Here is a 20,554-nt window from a genome sequence, read left to right on the forward strand (position 1 = left end):
GACTTTGGAGTCTTCGGTGGCTCATGTGAAGCCACCAGCGCCCCACAGATCTCCAGCTCCCAAGGTGTCCATTTCCTTCCCATGCTCTGAACCTCGCAGACAGCATCAGGTGAGTCGGCTTCACCTTTTTCCCAGTCCACATTCCTAATTTTTGCAATGTATTTCTTGCAATGCAGGAACAGACAGGGCAAATATAATTTCATATAAACAACTCTATAATTCATTATTCAATGCTAATTCCAAAAATGTCACCAGAAGCAGCCACAGGGCAGTGATTCCTGGAAGCTTTCTCCAGCAAACAGACTCTAGTTAGCCTTTTGATGCCTGGGCCATATTTGTTTTTACCTTCAAGATCCATCCTCTATATTCAGCCCAAACCTCTCTCAAATTCAACCCAGACCTTCTCCCAAGAAGTGAAGTTTGGCCCAGCTGGTGTGGCTCAGTGGTTGAGTGTGGACCTATGAACTAAGAGGTCATGGTTCCCAGTCAGGGCACATGCCGAGGTTGTGGGCTCAATCCCCAGTAGAGGACATGCAAGAGGCAGCCGATCAATGATTCTCATCATTGATATTCCTCTCTCTCCCTTCCTCTCTGAAATCAATCAAAATATATTTTTAAAAAATTTTTAAGTTGTTATCACATGGCCCCACCCCTAGTAACTGTTTACTTCATTCACTTGTGAGACTCACCATTTACTCACTTAGCCATGAGTTAACCAACCATAGAATATGGATGGTGCCTTCCAAAGGAGATCCTTAGGGATATCTTACCACATCCCCCCAGAACAGGCAGCTCAGCCCCCTCTGTGGATGCAACCTTTGTCCTGGTTCTGCCTATTCTCACTCCTTATTCTCCCCAACCGCCCCACCAATGCCTGGTTGACTTGCCATTTTCTCTAAATTTGCTGACTTGATTGCCTTTATTTCTAATAGCAACTCTCAATCTATTGTACTCACAGCACAAATGTCACCCCAAGCGAACAGGAAGCCACATTTCACTGTCACAAGTCAAAAAGTCTCTTTCCATTTGCCCAGGTTGTGATAATGCGGGATTACCACCATGACAATGTGGTTGACATGTACAACAGCTATCTTGTCAGTGACGAGCTCTGGGTGGTCATGGAATTTCTAGAAGGTGGTGCCTTGACAGACATTGTCACTCATACCAGGTAAGTTTTTTTTATTATTATTATCCAGGCAAACAATGCAAGATATTTGTTATTCTCCTCCAGGGTGAAGCCACAATGACTATCCTATGAACTATTCATAAATTTTAAGCACTTTGCAGGCAAGGTCATGACTTCCCTCTTCCTCTGTATTCCCTAGGTGCCTATTATAATATCCTGTATATATAGTTCATTCATTCAATTAACACTCTCCTTTCCCTCCAGAAGTTCATTAATACCCATTGATTTTAAAAATCACCAAGCTGCTGAGAATGAAGTTTTGGTGACTAATAGAATTTTCCATTTCTACATAGATATCTAAAACTAAGTTCCATTGTCCTGAGTTGCCATGCCATTGCTAGGTGTTGATACACCAAGCGTACCTGGAGAAGGAAGGGGAGGTGGGAGATCAAAGTTTTATGTCATAATAGCAAACCTATATAACACAGAAAAATTCTTCAATTCTGTTTTTAAAGTGTCTTGCAAGTAGTTAATTACCATTGTAATTACCTGCTATGTACTTCCCTGATATGACAGTTGTGGTCATTTCATCAAGTGTTTATTCATCATTTTAATGTATCGGGCTGTTTCCGATATGCTGGTATACAAAAGACACAAATAAGGCTGAGAACCATTCCCTCAAGGAAGTCACAGATTAGAAACAAATACTTTACTACCTGTGCAGAATTAGAAAGATGTTTGTAGACAGCATAGAAGAATTCCTGAATGTCTCTATCAGGGAGTATCAAGAAAGATTTCTAAAAAAAGTGGGGGGGGGGATATCTGAGATGGGTTTTGAGAGATAAACAGTTCACTTAGACAGAAAGTGGGAGAAAAAGGACATTGGAGTCAGAGGAAAGAGTATATGCTAAGGCAGTGCTTCTCAAATTTTAATATGCAAACCACCTGTGGATCTTACTAAAAGACAGACCCTGATTCAGTGTGGAGAGAAGGAATGCTCTGCATTCTATAAAGCTCCCAGGTGATGCCCAAGCTGTTCATTCATGGACCACATTTGGAGAAGCAATGTTCTAAGGAACAGATAAAAAATGTTACATTTGGGAAACTTTAAGTTTAGTCTTGCTGGTACGTAAAGTGCCAAAGAGTTAAGAGGATAGTCATGAAGGAGAGGCATTGGATATAAGCTAATTTCACTGAAATGGCGCCCAAATCATTAGTGAATCCAGATGAAAAACAATAGGGGGAATGCAAACAAGCATTGGGAAACCCTGTGAAGAAAATATATGCTACTGTTTCGCCATTAAAATGAGGCAAAATTTCGATCATGATGTCTGCAGTTCTCTGGCTGCAGTAGACCATCTCAAAACCAAAGGACACTGAAGTTTTTCCACCAACATTTCAGTGGGAGGACTCTGCAGTATAGCCATTGACATGCCCCCCCTGCAAAATACATAAGATCATCTTAATTTGCAGAAACAAATATACTGAAGAGTCCTAAGAACAAGACAAATGTGACTTACATATAAAACAACTAGAGGCCCAGTGCACGAAATTAGTGTAGGGGGAGGGGTGGGGAGGGGCGAGGAAAGGGGTCCATCAACCCAGATTGTGAGAGGGGACATGCCAGGTAAAGGGACCCCACCAGTGCACTAGTGCACAGTCGGGGCCAGGGAGGGACATGGGAGGTTGGCCAGCCAGGGAGGGACTGTGGGAGGGCTCCGGGGTGTGTCTGGTCCATCTGGCTCAGTCCCGATGGCCGGACCCAGCATCAAGCTAACCTACTGGTCAGAGCGTCTGCCCCCTGATGGTCAGTGCACATCATAGCGACTGATCAACCAGTTGACTGTCTGCCCATGGTGGTTAGTGCAGGTCATAGCAAGCAGTTGAGCGGCCTTAGCACTTCATTAGCATATTACGTTTTGATTGATTGAATAGCTGACCAAACAACTGGACACTTAGCATATTAGGCTTTTATTAAATAGGATTAATAAAAAATATATCTAAAAGAGAGGCTTTCTTTCTTGCCCTAGGGATAGTCCGATGGTGATCCATGTCTCTAGAGTTCTCCCTTGGTCAAGGTTCTTTTCAATCCCTATTTTGTATCAAATGAAAAAACTCAGATACATTCTGTCAAGAAAGTCCCAGGTTAGAAATAACTACCTCATAACACCTGTGCAATCTCCTCTGAAACCAGACACCTTCTTCAGAGGGGGGCAGCCATGATATGTAAGAGCACAGGTCTGGTGCTGTACTTGCCTTTCTCATTCCCATGGCCCATGTATTACAGGATCATTCATTCACACTCAGTTATTAGTAACTAACTTAGCAGGTCCAATGTCCTTGACAGAAGGACCTGGAGCATAAGAAACCTCCAGTTCCAGGAGGAAGATGAGGGAGGGCTAGTGAGAGGCAGGGCGAGTCTCAGAGATCCAAAGGCCACTTTGCCTGAGTCCAGCCTTGGTGAAAACCATGGTTGTTCCCATTTCCAAGGTAAGTAAAAATAGACCCGAGGATATTAAAGGACTTGCTCAAGGTCACCTAGCAGATACAGCTGGAACCTTGGTTCTATTCAGTGCACTCCCTCTGAAGGACCCAAGAGGTTTGGCAATACCTAAGGAATTACCTAGAGGTGTCCAAGGTTGTGCATTTGCAGTCATGACCCAGAAGCCAGCAAATGGAGGTCTCTTGCCCTTGGCTTATATTTGGTCCCTGGCATCCTGGTACCCAGCCTTAGGTTCTGCAAATCAGATGCCAATGACTTCATTTTCTTTGCCTATAGGTTTTCCAGGCATGGGCTGATTTACTAGAACTCAAGAGAGCTGCCTCTTTTGATCATGTCAAGGATGTTCTTAAATCTGTCCTTGTTCCTTAAATGTTGTTTCCTTTCTAGAATGAATGAAGAACAGATAGCTACTGTGTGTCTGTCGGTTCTGAGAGCTCTCTCCTACCTTCACAACCAAGGAGTGATTCACAGGGACATAAAGAGTGACTCCATCCTCCTGACAAGCGATGGACGGGTAAGATCTTCCTGTTTGGCCCCGCCATGCTTTGCCTTGTCACTTTGTCTGTCTTAGGTATTGTTCTCCTATGAACACTTCTTATAACACTAATTTTTTAGTCACAAGTCGCCCACTGCCCTTCCCAGAAGGCTTACAAAAAGGAAATTACCATCCTCTGTGTCATCCTGTTAGTCAGAATTACCTGTGACTTGAATTTGATGGATAATTTTTCACCTTAACAATGAGTGTAGGCAGTAATAGAAACTATAGAATTTTTTTTCCATGCTCCTGTTTTTGTTGGCGGAGACCTTTTCTAGGGCTTTGTCCACCCTATTTAGTGACTATGCGTATCTGCAGTATCCATCAGAATTCCTGCAAGAAACAGATGTCAAACTGCAGTGGACAATTTGAGGAGCGTTTAATAAGGTGTGGGCAGATGCAGAAAAGTGAGGGATGAGAAAAGCGCATGAGGATTAGTGTGGTGCTCAAGAATGGAGCGCCACTCTTATCGGAAGGGGTGAGGTGGGAACTGGTTACGAGAACCTGGAAATAGAGGTTGTTGTGTGAAGAGGGATGCATGGCAGGAGTCTGATCTTTGGTGGAAGCCAGACCACAGGGAACCTGCAGGATGGGAGCTGGTGTATAAGGACCCCAACCTCCCTCTGTTCCTAATGTTCAGTCTCCTGTTGGTGCTACCTATTGGCAAAAGCAAATCAGAGGTCATCCATGCAGTCAACACAGGTTGGCCTCCCAGGGCTCAGAGAAGGTAGGAGAATAGATCTAGAAGGAAACATGGAAGATAATTCATCACACTAGCATCTCTCCAGCCCCAGATTTCTGCATTTCTCATCACTGCAACCTACTCAAGGGATGCTAATGAAACTCATCAGCTCACCATGGTACAAATGAACACAGAATTCCACAGCCAAGAAAAGAATGAGTTGATATTCCAATGAAGGCTAAAATGGAAGAGTTTCGAAGTATAGATTTTCACTATTTAGGTCCTTTTAACCTCCCTGAAACTTCCACCAGAGGTAATAGTTCTGGGATGAATGCAGCCAGCTGTCCTTTAATGACCTGTCTGTTACAACCCAGCAAGCTCAGCCATGTGAAAAACATTCATGTCACATGAGAATTTGCCCATGAATGGTCAGAGGGCAGCCAGAAGAAAATGCCCAAGCACTTTGGTTTTCTTGTAAAAAGATTGTCAATTTTATTGCAGAAAATTCTTATATATATAAATATATATATATATATGAATTTTGTTCATACATATAAATAAAATATATATATTACAGTTGTATGTGATACAGTTTATTCTGGTATTACTTATTAATTATTGTATTATTTTCCAAATGAACAGCTGTAATAATGTGTGTGTGTGTGTATGTGTGTATACACACACATAAATGTATATATAATTGCAAACTTTGGATTATGTTTAATGGGCAGTTTAAAATTCTGCTTTTGCATTGCTTTAATTAAAAAAAAATTTGTTAAAGAGAGTATATAGCAGTCAGCTTTTGGTACATAACAAATTACAGTTTAGTGGCCTAAAACAACAACTATATATTTGCTCATAATTCCAAGTCAGCCTATGAGCTGACCTCAGCTGGGACAGCTCATCTCTGCACCATGTGAGAGCATCAGCTGAGCTCACTTTTTATTTGTGATCAGTCTGCAGTTGACGGCCTCACTCATTTGTCTGGCACTTGGCTGGTACTCAGCCAGGGCAGTGGAGGTAACGGCTTGGCATCACTCATCTCTCAGTAGACTAGGCCAGGCCTATTCATGTGCTGCCTGTGGCAAGGTTCCCAAGAGCAGCAAGACAGCCAGGCCCCAATGCACACACGAGTTTGAACCCTCTACTTGCATCATGTTTGCTAATGTCTCTTTAGTCAGAGTAAGTCACACAGTCAAGCCTAGATGTAAGGGTTGGGAGCTGTTCAATGCCATTAGCCCTTAGAGAAATGCAAATTAAAACTACAAGATACCACTACACATTTATCAAAATGGCTAAAATAAAAATAGTGATAACCCCGCTTACTTATACATGGCTGGTGGGAATGTAAAATGGTACAGCCACTCTCAAAAACAATTGGCATTACCTTTCAAAACTAACAGTGGACTTATCATGTGACATACCCTTCAGAGCAATGTAAACTTATTTCTTCACATAAACTTGCACACAAATGTTTACAGCATTTTTATTCAAAATAACCCCCACCAAGAGACTGCCCAAATGTCCTTGAAAGGGTGAATGGTTAAACAGACTGTAGTATATCTGTACTATAGAATACCACTCAGCAAAAAAAAAAAAAAGGAATGAGTAAGTGGATACTTGATGAACCTCAAGGAAATTATACTGAGTGGGGGAAAAAAAGCCAATCTAAAGGATACACACTGCATAATTTCATTTATGTAACCTTTGTGAAATAACATAATCATAGAAATGTACATCAAATTAGCAGTTGCCAGGGTTTAGGGATTAGGAGTATGTGACTCTACAGTGGCCGCACCAGGGAGTCTTATGGTTTTGGTACAGTTGGATACTTGATTGTAGTCATGATTATGCAAGGCTGCAATGTAATAAAATTACAGAATATATAAACACATACATATTCTAAATACACTCATGAGTTCAGATATAATTGATGAAATCTGAATAAGCTCTAGGGACTGTACCAACATCAATTTATTGGTGTTGATATTGAACTATCTATAATAATAAAAGCATAATATGCTAATTAGAATGGATGTCCTTCCGGATGACCTTCCAGATGAAGCCAGGGCTGCGAGGGAAAGCCAGGGCTGCGAGGGAAAGCCAGGTCTCGGGTGCCAGAGGGAATCTGGTGCCAGCAGCCAGGGGAAGGAAGGCCTACTTTTGCACGAATTTCATGCATCGGGCCTCTAGTAGTTGTATAAGATACTAACATTAGGGAGGGTTGGGTGCACATTTCTTTGCTACCTTCTAATGATCCTATATAATAAGGAGGTAATATACAAATTGACCATCACTCCAAACACAAGATGACCACCCCCATGGGGCCATAAGATGGCCTGCAGGGGAGGGCAGTTGTGGGCAACCAGGCCTGCAGGGGAGGAAAGTTAGGGGTGACCAAGCCTGCAGGGGAAGGCAGTTGGGGGTGATCAGGCCGGCAGGGGAGGGCAGTTGGGGGTGACCAGGCCAGAAGGGGAGGGCAGTTGGGGGAAACCAGGCTTGCAGGGGAGGGCAGTTAGGAGTGACCAAGCCTGCAGGGAAGGGCAGTTAGTGGCGACCAGGCCAGCAAGGGAGGGCAGTTAGGGGTGATCAGGCAGGCAGAGGAGAAGTTAAGCATCGGTCAGGCTTGCAGGGGAGTGTTTAGGGGGTGATCAGGCTGGTAGGAAGAAGCGGTTAGGGACAATCAAGCAGGCAGGCAGGCAAGTGGTTGGGAGCCAGCAGTCCTGGATTGTGAGAGTGATGTCTGCCTGCCCCGACAAGGATCGGGCCTAAATGGGCAATCAGACATCCCTCAAGGGGTCCCAGATTAGAGAGGGTACAGGCTGGGCTGAGGAACACCCCTCCCCCCCTCCAGTGCATGAATTTCGTGCACCGGGCCTCTATTTTCAAAATAAATAAATAAATAAAGACAGTGAAATTATTCAGAAATAAAAGGATAAATTCTTTTTAGCCTCTTCAAAGATCTGAAGGGAAATTATTTGCTATCAACTGAAAGTAAATCATTCACTATTTTTCCATGGCAGAAATAATATCTAGTGAATTACTACTTTGTCTTAAGCAACGGGAATGTGGTGTTTGGGGTTTGAAGGGGGAAATAAATAGCATGTCACAGAGTGGTTGCAAGAGTTACATGAAGTAATTTGTGTAAAACCATCAGAAGTAAGGGTGAGGGCAGTCCCCACCCCACCCTTGCAATTAAGCGTTGAGTAAATTCATCCATAATCTGCCCTTGGCTGGGGGCTTGCATTTGAGAGATGATACTCAGGGGCCACTAGACAGTGAGTGATTAACTTTTATCAAATTCATTGGCTGGAATGAAATTCAAACCTATCAAGCCCAGTGCACCTATTGAAAAGGGACACACACAAGTGATCTTTATGGTCTTTTTTTTTTTTTTAACTATGAATTGATTGCCACAATTTAAAAATTGGGAGGTTTCCTATGAAATTTCAGATTCCTGTCTTCCCTACAAACAAAGTATCTGACAACAGAGCCTGAATTCCCACGTGGCGATGATGGAGGTGGCGTGATGAGGGTGAGTGGCACTTGAAGCAGACACTGCGGGTCCCCCACCCATGACTTCCTATGTCAGTGCTCACTAGCTCCACCTCCAAATGCCACCACCTGCATCTCTTTCCCTGACCACCATTATTGCTTTTCTAGCTCAAAGCAGGCTGGAAATTCCAGGGAATTAACATCAACACTCCCAGGAACAGCCCAGACACGGATGATGGGAGTTGGTGTGTAAAAACCACAGGCCTTGCCTTTGGATGGAATAGCTCTGAGGCACATGTCCTCCACCATCTCCCAGACTTCCTCAGCAGGATTGAGATTTAATTCACACTGTGGTAACTTGCTTGGTAATGACTTAACCCTTGACTGACTGCCTTCCCTTCCCTGCTGTACTTCTCCATTTCACCACTAGTGTCCCCTGTACCTCCCCAGCACTGAAACCTTGACTTGGGGTGTGTTTTGCAGGAACCCAAACTAACATAATGTCCAGAGACAATGCACCATGTCTGCGCGCTCTCTCCCATAGGATTTGAAGGGAGGGTAAGGGATAGGTAAGGGGCATAGACTGGCAACCAGCGCTTTATGACTGCCCCACGCCTCTTTACTATGCCCCTGATAATCAGCTGGAAGTCAGTGTCTCTTTACCAAGGCTGTGTACCCCTGTTGTCCACTGTCTCCACATGGGCCATTTAATTCATTGATATTATTTTCCTGGCTCCCTTAGACATTTGAGTTTTTTGTTTCTCAAATAACTAGAATTGTATAATTAGAAGAAGACCTGATGGTTATTTCCCAAATGATCTTCTTAAAGAGATTTGGTCATGTTAAATCACTTTTTTTTTTACAAAAAAAAAAATACATTTATTCTGTATTTTAACTTGCATCTATCATAATTACTAGTGTTCCTTATTTGTGTAGATACAAGTTACTGTCTAGTGTCCTTCCATCCTGAAAAGCTCATCTAGTATATCATGTAGGGCTGGTTGTGTAGTAACAAATTAAATGCATTCTTTTCCAATAATCTGAGATACACCCAACCTCTGGCTGTGCCACTTCCCCGCCACTCCACAGAGGTTACTTTTCCTAATACAGGAAGCACAGCAGGCGAAGTCAGGAGCTCGGGTTTGAGTCTCGCTCTAATACTGTTGTGCAGCATCGGGCAAGTTTCTACTGCTCTCTGCACTCTGTCAAATGGCAGAGGGACTGGGTGAGGCCCCCGTGCTGTTCCAGCTTAGCCACCGTGCTGCCCTCCCTCTCTTTTTGGGGTTGGCAGCTGAAGAAGTGGGCCTTAGCTGGGGTCATCATCATCAGTCTGGCCTCTTTCGTTACCTCTCTGTTCCTCTGTCCCTGGGTCGTTGCTCTTCTTAAAACGGTTCTCAAACTTTAGTGAACGCCAAAACCTCTGGGCCCCACCTCCTGAGATTCTGATTCAGTCATCCTGGGTGGTACCCAAGAATCTGCATCTCTAACACATTTCCAGGGGATGCTGACGCTGCACACTGTGTACCGTTGCATTATATGAAGCCCTTGGGAGCCAGGCTCAAAAGCATCCCTGCAAAAACCTGGAGCAGATGCAAAAATGTTTTTTAATTTATTTATTAAATGTATTGGGGTGACATTGGTAAACATGAACATATAGGTTTCAGGTGTGAGTTATAAGATCTGTATATTGTGCCATGTACCCACCACCCAAAATCAAATCTTCTCCTGTCACCATATAAGTGAAATCATATAGCTCTCAGCTTTTTCTGACTGACTTATTTCACTTAGCATAATGTTATCAAGGTCCATTCCTGTTGTTGCAAATGGTGCTATTTCATCCTTCCTCATGGCTGAGTAGTATTCCATTGTGTATATGTACCTCATCTTCTTTATCCAGTCCTCTATTGCAGGGCACTTTGGCTGTTTCCATCTCTTGGCCACCATGAATAATGCTGCAATGAACATAGGGATGCATATATCTTTGCAAATACATACCTGATTTCGAGTTTTTTTGGGTATATACCCAGGAGAGGGATTGCTGGGTCATATGGTAGCTCTATTCTTCATTTTTTGAGGAATTGCCAGGCTGCTTTCCATAGTGGTTGTATAATCTACATTCCCATCAGCAGTGAATGAGGGCTCCCTTTTTTTCACAACCTCCCCAGCACTTGTTATTGCTTGTCTTGTTGATAATGGCCACTCTAACAGGTGTGAGATGGTATCTCATTGTAGTTTTGATTTGTATTTCTCTACTTGCCAGTGAGTTGAACATTTTTTTTTCATATATCTATTGGCTGTTCATACGTCTTCTTGAGAGAGGTGTATTTTTAGGTCCTCTGCCCACTTTTTGATTGGGTTGTTTGTTTTTTGGTGTTGTTTTATGAGTTCTTTATATATTTTGGAAATTGAAAGCTTTGCTGGAGCTACTGTTTGCAAATATCATCTCCCTGTTGGCTGCCTCTGTTTTGTTTCTTTGTACAAAAACTAATTCAAAATGGATCAAAGACCCAAAGCAATAAGTTACATAGAAGAAAATATAGGTACCAAACTTATGGACCTTGGTCATAGAGAACATTTTATGAACTTGACCCCAAAGGCAAAGGCAGTAAAGGCAAACATAAATGAAGGGAACTGTATCTTCTGCACCACAAGAATTCTGTAGAGTGTATGCAATTTACAGAATGTGGGTTTACCTTCTGTTGTAAACCTGTAGCTATCTTGTGAATAGACTCTTTTGCCCCACCTTCCATATTTTTGTGGGGCCTCTGATTCCTAGCCAGGACACATGGAGATGGATAGGTTCTCAGGCTTAAACAGCAGCTTTCTCTGAGCTCTAAGCTCAAGTTCGATGTCTGGCCCCCATGGAATAATCTCCATCTTCTCCTTTTAGGGGGCAGACAGTGTGCTAGTTACAGTTCTCTTAGCCTAACTGCATTAGTGGACTAAGATGGTTTCTGATGTAGACACATTGTACAATAAAATGAGGCTCAGCTTAGAGTCTATGCTATTTGCTTTTAAGATCTGCTTACAATGCCTTATTATAGTCATTAGTTGAGTTCTCATTATCTACTTGCAGATTTATTTGGACGAATGTTGTGTGTAATTATGTTCTTTTAGAAAATTTTCTTTTTTATGTACTTGGATGAGTAAAAAAAAAAAAAAATTATGCAGAAGCACTTAGACTCCCACAACAGAACAGGCCTAGCTTTCCAAGTGCCGAGTTTCCATTTCTCATCTTACATTTTGTCAGGGAGATAATTACTAGTCTGGCAGGTTTGGGGTCCTTTTTTTATGTCCGGAAAGAGAAAACCACTCTAGAGATAGTGACATTAAAGACTGCCAATACCAAAATGCAAATGCATTCACCTCCTTAATTATGTCGATCTCTTAAATTTACAGGCAAATAAAATGTATTGGCCAAATTGTTCCTCCTCTTCCATCTGTGTAGTAGGGTTACAAATTTACTTATTCTCAGGTTTTGGAAATAACTGCACACACAGGCACACACACAATTATAATTTCATTGATTTAAAAAACTAACCTAGACTTCTAAATAAAACTCCATGGGCTAGATTTTTTAAAAAAATCTTTTAAATTTCAATCAGTTAGATTTGGTATGCTTAAATATTTAAATTGTCTATCAAAGTTCAACCACATTATTATAAGGTTTAAGTGCTACCTTTAAAACCTCAGTCTTTAAAACCACCTACTATCTCTTCACTCCTAGAACCCCCATCTTTCTCAAGGTAGTTCCGGGAGAATTAGGGACAAATGTGGATTATGGGACCTCAGGGTGAAGTAGATAGACTATCTTCTTGTTCCTCTCTGGTCCCTGCCTTGACAAAACTGGCCTATTCTGCTACCTGGAGAAGTGACCACTGAGGATTAACAGGTTCCATCAACTGCTGGGCTTTCCAGGAGAGCGCCTCTGTTGTACCTCACAACTCCAGCCTCCTGCCACAAGACTTGAAAGCCATCCTTGGAGCTGCCTCCTCATGTCAACCATAGACTTGAGCTGGGCACTTCCCCATTCACAGATTTGGTGGAGCTTCTGGATTCTTGCACACTACACAAAGATCCTCTCCTTTGTTTCTGTGGGGGTGTATGCTATTCAGATATTTAATGATCAAAACAGCTGCCTTAAATAAGTTAATGATGATTTCATGGGAACCAGTAACATTGCTTTAGATTCACTTCCACCCACTCTCTTCATGGAGGTCATATTGGGCATAGCCAAGGCTGGTGTTCAACTAGTATTAACTAGCATATTTATATTCATTATTAAAATATTGCAATATTTTCATGCTTATTGGTTATTGTCCACTGTTTCAAGCCATTGGAGTATCTGACCCCCTTTGCCTCATTAAGTATGGTAATGCCCAAGATAATTTCAGGATACCACTTAACTTTATGCCTAGATTCTGATTGGTCTAGATGAAGATGGTTAGTAAATATTTTGAATATTGCCTCTGAAGACAGATGCATGTGGCTTTTCCTCTTCCTTCTTCGTATGGGGATTTATACTATTCAGATAGATCTGAAGCCCACCATCATCTGTTGGAGTGGTGGGAAGTGATGTATAATAAAGAGTTGAGGCCTGACATAATCAAATTGCTGCTCTTTTGTTCTCTTCTGCAAATCATCCCAGGCTAAAAGGGATGGAGTGTAGGAATTTTTACTTCTCTGAATTGTAGACTCCTTTTAAAATAGGGCCACAAGGATTATAGACCAACTGCCATGGCCCAGAGCTCTCTTCTTCATACCACAGGGAAATCTGTGTTTGGCTCTTGATGTGTCAAAGCAATTGATAAAATCATCTCTCCACTAAACCAGCTTTCTCTAGCATGTATCTGAAGTAATCTAATCTCCTTCCACTCCAAATCACACCATACTGATATTGGCCTGATTAAGGAGAAGATCATGAATAAGGAAATGGAAGAAGAAAAAAAACATGTTAATAATTTCCAAAACATTACCCTAATTCATCTGTGATTTAACTTTGATTCTAGAAACAGCTGTCTTCAATAAGTAAATCAATGATGATAGAGCACCAATGTGTCTATTAATGACCTGCTATCATATATATGTGTGTGGGTATGTCAATATAAAATCAAATCTATCTTGTAGCATGTGTTTTTAGTATCTACTACTTTCCCAACTCTTGAGGCTTCACAAGTGAAAGGCAGAGCTGTTGCCCTTGAGGAATATCATTTCTATCCAGAGGGACAAAAATCAACATCAGAAAACAATTCAAGATTGAGTGCTGAGTTCTCTCAGATTTGGAAAAGGAGAGATCAATATAGGCTCCTGAGAAAAATTTTGGGGCAAGTAGACTTTTAGGTATGCATAAGGATTGAATATGCTTTCTCACTAAGATGAGGAAAGAGCAAAAATATCTCCTCTCACCAATCCTTAACATCATATTAGAAGTACTAGCTAATGCAATAAGACAAGAAAAAATAAATGTGTATACACATTCACAGCTAATAACTCAATTTTGAAAATGAAGTGCATTTTAATAAACCACTGCCTTTATAATTATTCAAAATGTATATATACACTTTTTCTGGACACCCTATATGTGCAGATTTGGAAAAAAGAAATAAAATTAATTTTGTTCATAGGTGACATGATGGGTCTACGTAGAAAATCCAAAAGAATCAACAAGAAAAACCCCTGGAACTAATAAACAATTATATCAAGGTTTCAGGATAAATGGTTAATATACAGAAGTCACTTTCCTATATTCTAGCAATGAACAAGTGGAATTTGAAATTTAAAAAAACCAATGCTATTTACATACTTAGGTATAAATCTAACAAAGTATATACTTGATCTATATGTACAAAACTGATTAATGAAATCAAAGAACAAATCAATGGAGAGATATTCCATGTTCGTGGTTAGGAAGAGTCAATATTGTCAAGTTGCAGCTCTTCCCAATTTAATCTATAAATTCAATGCAATCCCAGTCAAAATCCCAGCAGTTATTTTATGAGATTCACAAACCAATTTGAAAGTTTATACAGAGAGGCAAAAGATCAATACAATATATAGCAAACAAATATTGAAGAATAAGAACAAAATCTCAAGACTAACACTACCCACCTTCAGTGACAATGCCACACTGTCAGCTTTCTAGGTGGTATTGGCAAAAGAACACATAAATAGACCAATGGAACAAAATAAAGAGCCCAGAAATATGCCCCAAAACTATATTCAGCTAATTTTTGACAAGAGAGTAAAGGCAATACAATGAAGCAAAGATGGTCTTTTCAACAAATGTTGCAGAAAAACTGGATATGCACATGCAAAAATTAAATCTAGACACAGGTGTTATATCTTTCACCAAAATTAACCCCATATGAAAACATACACTAGATGAAGTATAGGTTTAGAATGGAGGAGAGCAATCTGCATTAAGCATGGGAGGCAAAAGTGTGTCCAGCGAAAGTATGTAAAAAGAGAAGAGGTGAGAGTTTGGACCTGAACCCTAGGTAGCCCAATATTTAAGGTATAAGCAGCAGATGTAGAGCCAGAGAAAAGGCTGATGTGCACATTGGTAACTTTGTCATGAACAAAGGAGGAAAACAAAAAGAAAAGGGGAGCCAATATTTAAAGCATCCTATGTAAATGAGGCCTTACAATAATTCACATACAGAAATAAGTTTGGTTATTTGAATCTCTCATGTTACTGTAGAAATCTAAATGTGTTCAATGCTTCATAGCAGCACAATTCACCATAGCTAAGATCTGGAAACAGCCTAAGTGCCCATCAGTAGATGAATGGATTAGAAAACTGTGGTACATCTACACGATGGAATACTATGCTGCTGTAAAAAAGAAGGAACTCTTACCATTTGCAACAGCATGGATGGAACTGGAGAGCATTATGCTAAGTGAAACAAGCCAGTCAATGAAGGAAAAATACCACATGATCTCACTCATTCATGGGTAATAAAGACCATTACAAACTTTTGAACAATAATAGATACAGAGGCAGAGCTGCCTCAAACTGATTGTCAAACTGCAGTGGGAAGGCCAGGGAGGGTTGGGGGACAGGAGGGAGGGGAGTAAGAGATCAACCGAAGGACTTGTATGCATCCATATAAGCATAACTAATGGACATAAGACACTGGGGGGTTAGAGAGGGCAGGGGTTTGTCAAGGGTGGGGGGGGGAAAAGGACACTTATGTAATACCCTTTGTAATACTTTCAGCGAAAAAAAAAAAATTAAAAAAAAAATAAATGTGTTCAATGCAAAAGAACCTTACCTGTAGTAACAGTTTGTACAAAACTCTCATTGAGAATAGCAATTTACTTAAACTTCATCTATTACATTGAAGTTGTGTGTTTGAATTTTAACGAATTTGTTGCTTTTAGTGTATTTTCTGAGTCAATTTTTGGTTTCATTATTTTATAAAAGATATAAGCAGCAGGAGTGTAAAGATTTAAACTCTCATGGTGGGGCCATGATAGTTATTCTACTAAAATGGCTCATGCTTTCCCAATAAAAGGGTCTGACAACCCCTCTGCCAATAGTATTCCCGGGGCCTATTAATGAGACTGTTTTGTTTTGAATGTGAAAGTTTCTATATGTTTCTACATCTCCAAGCCTGCGTTTTTAAGTTTGTTGCTTTCCTTTCCTTTCCAGATAAAGTTATCTGACTTTGGTTTCTGTGCTCAAGTTTCCAAAGAGGTACCGAAGAGGAAATCATTGGTTGGCACCCCCTACTGGATGGCACCGGAAGTGATTTCTAGACTACCGTACGGGACGGAGGTAAGGGGATGACATTGACTGAGAGAGGCAGAGCTTGGATAGGCTCAGGGATGGGATATAGTAGTTCTGAGGGTGTTAATGACCAGAAGTGATCAGGGTGATGACCTTTGACTCTACATGTGACCCCCATTCACTGGACTTGTTACAGAGTAGGTTGCAGCAGAGAGAATGGCCAGCACTGAGAATATTGCCACAACACTGACCAAGAGTTTATTGAGATCCTACCATGGACACTGGGGGAGATTGATTCAAACTCTGACCCCACCCTCCGTGGCAGGCATACACAGAGCAAGGTAATGCAACTAGAAAAGTGGCCGGATACACACACAGATGAGCAGGTGTGATGATTCAAAGGATAGAGGGTCAGAGAAAGCTCCACAAAATGGAGGTAATAATTGGATGAGCAATAATGTTTTTCTGTAGAAAAAAATCATATAGGAATATGACATTTCAAGATATGGCATAATTTCTCTTTCCTCTGGAATGGAAACAATTGCTCATTATTTTTTTTAAGGGATCAGGCTTAGCCACATGACAACAGGGACCTTCTGGAGAGGGACTAGTATGAGGAGAAGCTCTGAAGCATGCAAGGGAACACACACACAACAAAGGGCTCACTCCTGGGCTGGCAGTGTTCCCACATGTTATGGTGCAGAAGGTGATCCTAAGAGAGGAGAAGCCTAGAAGAGGTGGCATGGATCATGGGCTGAGGATATTGGCATAAGCTAAGGTGGGCTCTGCTCTCTTTCCCTTGTTTGCTTGCCCTTGGATGAGCATTCAACTTATTTTTCTCACTGTGGTCCCAAGAGCATAAATTCTCATTGAAGGTCACTGCAAAGGTTAAAACAAGAATGCAGCTCACTGATAAGTGGTGTAATGAGACTGTAACAGGGATTTATGATACAGCTAGGGCTTCCCATTGTCCTGGCTCCCCATTCTTTACTCAGAAAGAATTGCTTGTCATAGCCTCCTTTTCTTTTCTCCATTTCCTGAAAATGGTTTTATAAAACAGGGTTTTGTGCCTGCTGCTTCAAAATGATAAGACTCAAAAGAAAGAGCCCCAAAGTGTATGTGTGGGGGAGAACTATTTTTTAAAATCAAATCAATACAAGAATCAGAATATATTGTGTTGTGCAATGTAGCTTTTTTGCAGTTTGTTATGAATATGTCCAAAATCCTTATTTTTTTTTACAGTTTAAATGTTACTTTCTGCTCTTTGTTCAAAACAAAACTTTGCATGTTCTTCTTGCCTGCCCTGATAGACAGTTAACCACCAAAGTCAACAGGGTAAAGAAATAAAGTTCAAAGCCTCAGAATGTTAGGACACTCATGTGTACCTAATTATCAAAGTCTTCACTGAATCTGAAAAGCATGGGAGGGTGAGGCTAAGGGGGAGAGATCAAACAAAGGACTTGTATGCATGCATACAAGCATAAGCAATGGATACAGACACTGGGGGATGAGGGCATGAGTGGGAGGATGGGGGACAATGGGGGAATAAGGACACATTTGTAATATCTTAATCAATAAAGGAAAAAAAACAACAAATGAAGTCCATTAGCAAATACTTGGTAACTCAGTGATTCAGCCAGTGAGTCTGTGTTGGAAATGTTGGAATATTGTAAAAAAACACATAGCCTGGGCAGTGGTTGAGCGTTGACCTATGACCCAGGAGGTCACAGTTAGATTCCTGTTCAAGGCACAGGCCCAGGCTGCGGCTCAATCCCTAGTGTGGGGCATGCAGGAGACAGCTGATCAATGATTCTCTCTCATCATTGATGTTTCTATCTCTCTCTCCCTATCCCTTCCTCTCTGAAATCAATAAAAAATATATTTTTTAAAAACCACATTAATTTATGAATAAATATAAATCTATTTGGTTCCCTGGACACATCCAACATTGCAATACGTTCTCCTTGCCTGAAATAACCAGTGGGTTGTGCCTAACAGGTGGACATCTGGTCTCTGGGGATCATGGTGATAGAAATGATTGATGGCGAGCCCCCCTACTTCAACGAGCCTCCCCTGCAGGCAATGCGGAGGATCCGGGACAGTTTACCTCCTCGAGTGAAGGACCTACACAAGGTGAGAGGCGGCATCTGTTGCTGAAGTTCAAAATCTTTCTTGGCTTTATCAGTCTCCCTGACGTTGTAAAGACTGGCACATCACCTTGAGGAGTATGGGCAGGGACTTTCCATTAGAGTCACTTGGATTCAAATATCTGCTCTCCCTGTTCACTCACTAGCCAAGGGATTCAGCTTCCCCATCTCTGAAGTTCATTTGTAAAATGGGGCAAGGTTGGCTCCTCTCTCATGGGATTGGCTAGAAGAGGAAACTCAATAGTCCCTCCTTGAGCTCCAGCTACATGCCGGGGACTGTTCTAATTGCTGGGGATATCACAGTGCACAACCCCAGATGTCCTGACTCTCATAGAGCTTGCATTCTAGTTGGGAAGCCAGATAAACTATATACAAACAAATGGATGAACAAAATAATTTCAGAGATTGGTACATGCCATGAAGCAAGTAAAGCACTGTGATGTGATGGAGTGTGCAGGTGAGGGCACTGGGAGCTCGTTTAGGTTAAAGAGTGAAAGCAGCCAGAACCGGTTTGGCTCAGTGGATAGAGCGTCGGCCTACGGACTGAAAGGTCCCAGGTTCGATTCCGGTCAAGGGCATGTACCTGGGTTGCGGGCACATCCCCAGTGGGAGGTGTGCAGGAGGCAGCTGATCGATGTTTCTCTCTCATTGATGTTTCTAACTCTCTATCTCTCTCCCTTCCTCTCTGTAAAAAATCAATAAAATATATTAAAAAAAAAAAAAAAAAGAGTGAAAGCAGCCCTTTCTGGGGAGGGATCACCCAAATTGGAAAGAAGGAGCAAACCAAGCAAAGGCCTGGGAGAAACATGTCCCAGGCAGAGAGACAAGTGCAAAGTCCCAAGCCGAGATGGAAAGCTTATATGCTGAGAAAGTGAGCAAAGAGAAAGGATAGTGTCAGAGAGGTAGGCAGGGCTATACCATGCAGGGCAATGAAGGACATGGTCAAGGGATGATGTAGTCTTTTCTGTTTTCCAAGTAGGGCCACGCTCAGGAAAAATGATGCTAAGTTGAAGAACCATCACTGAGGTGGCCACCACTGGGGGCAGGGCTTTCTGAGAGGGTCATTCCACAGCACCAGTACTCTAAACACTGGCCCCACAGGCACTTCCCCTCCCATCTCCCTCACAGCAAAAAGAGGGGGTGGGGGGGATGGAGCTGCCTTGTAGGGAGATTAGAAGACTGGTTTGTAATGATAGCATTTCCTCTTCCTTCTCCCCTAAATCTTAGGGAGGAGCCTCAATGGAATTACTCATATAGGTTGTGAGGACCAGGCAAAAAGAAAGAAAAAAAAAGGAGGCTGAATTGAACAGGAGGTTGAAACTCTTCATGCATTGGGCTAAGTTTAAATAATGAAATGTGGTTAAAATAGTATGGCATCAAAATAGCCCCACACCCACTATAAATGAGTATGATGTTTTCCAAATTCAAGTACAAGAGCAGCTGTAGTCCAACTGGTCAAAACCTGGAAACTGCCCCAGGCCGTTTCCCAAATGGATACATAATATGTGGTGTGTGAATACCAGACGGCAATGAGAAGGATAGGACTTTTGCTGCACAGGGATGAGTCTCACAGACACAATGAAGAATGAAAGAAGCCAGACAGAAAAGTTGACAGTCTATAACTATATGACTCCATTTCTGTAAAGGACAAATGCAGGTGAAATTAATTCGTGCGATTGGAGGTCGGGATGGTGGTGAGCCTCTGCAGGGAAATGGGTATTGATGGGAAAGGAGCCCACGGTACCCTCCTAAAATGAGCAATGTTCTGTATTTGTATCGAGATGGAGAGTAAATAGGTGTAAATATATGTTTAAAAAAACTACACTCTGAAATATATACTTAATGTTTACGCACTTGAATGTATGTAAGCTATTCCTCAAAATTAAATGGAAAGAAACTCAAGGGGAAAAATGCTATCCTCGAGAAATATCCTTGCAGGAACTTTTTTCTCTTCACAAAAGGGGATTTCACAAAGACCTGATGGTTGTAGTTGTTAGAAAAATAAAACTAGTCCGTGTTTATACCAACTTTATCCAACAAGTATGACCAGCGCTGCACATAGTAAGCACTTATAACAGCTGCTGTTGCCACTCTTACTGTTATATTTTTATTTAGTAAATAAATTGTCATTCTTCATTGCATTGCCATTCATTCCTATTATTTCAAACATGAAGAAGGTAAGGAAAACATCATGTGTTAATAATGGTAATACCTGCTTTTGCTTCCACAACATCTTTCTCCTCAAGCTGATTTTCTGGAATTTGATGATTTTTCTGGGAATTCGCTGGGAAACCACTTCAGGGGAAGTGGGTGGGCTCTCTGTGTCAGCCCTCA

At 41.6% G+C, this 20,554-nt stretch overlaps 1 protein-coding gene across 1 annotated transcript in view; it reads left to right on the forward strand.

Moving 5' to 3' along the window:
* Window positions 1-20,554, forward strand: part of PAK5 (p21 (RAC1) activated kinase 5) — a 241,800-nt gene that overhangs the window by 219,024 nt on the left and 2,222 nt on the right. The window contains exons 6-9 of the mRNA XM_070419915.1: window positions 1,035-1,168; window positions 4,017-4,143; window positions 15,996-16,121; window positions 18,072-18,206. Coding sequence (XP_070276016.1) covers window positions 1,035-1,168; window positions 4,017-4,143; window positions 15,996-16,121; window positions 18,072-18,206 — 522 coding nt within the window. The remainder of the gene's footprint in view (window positions 1-1,034; window positions 1,169-4,016; window positions 4,144-15,995; window positions 16,122-18,071; window positions 18,207-20,554) is intronic.

This window comes from Myotis yumanensis, unplaced genomic scaffold (genome assembly GCF_028538775.1).
Source record: "Myotis yumanensis isolate MYYU_CA2020_CCGP unplaced genomic scaffold, mMyoYum1.0.hap1 SCAF_7, whole genome shotgun sequence".
NCBI classification, from domain to species: Eukaryota; Metazoa; Chordata; class Mammalia; order Chiroptera; family Vespertilionidae; genus Myotis; species Myotis yumanensis.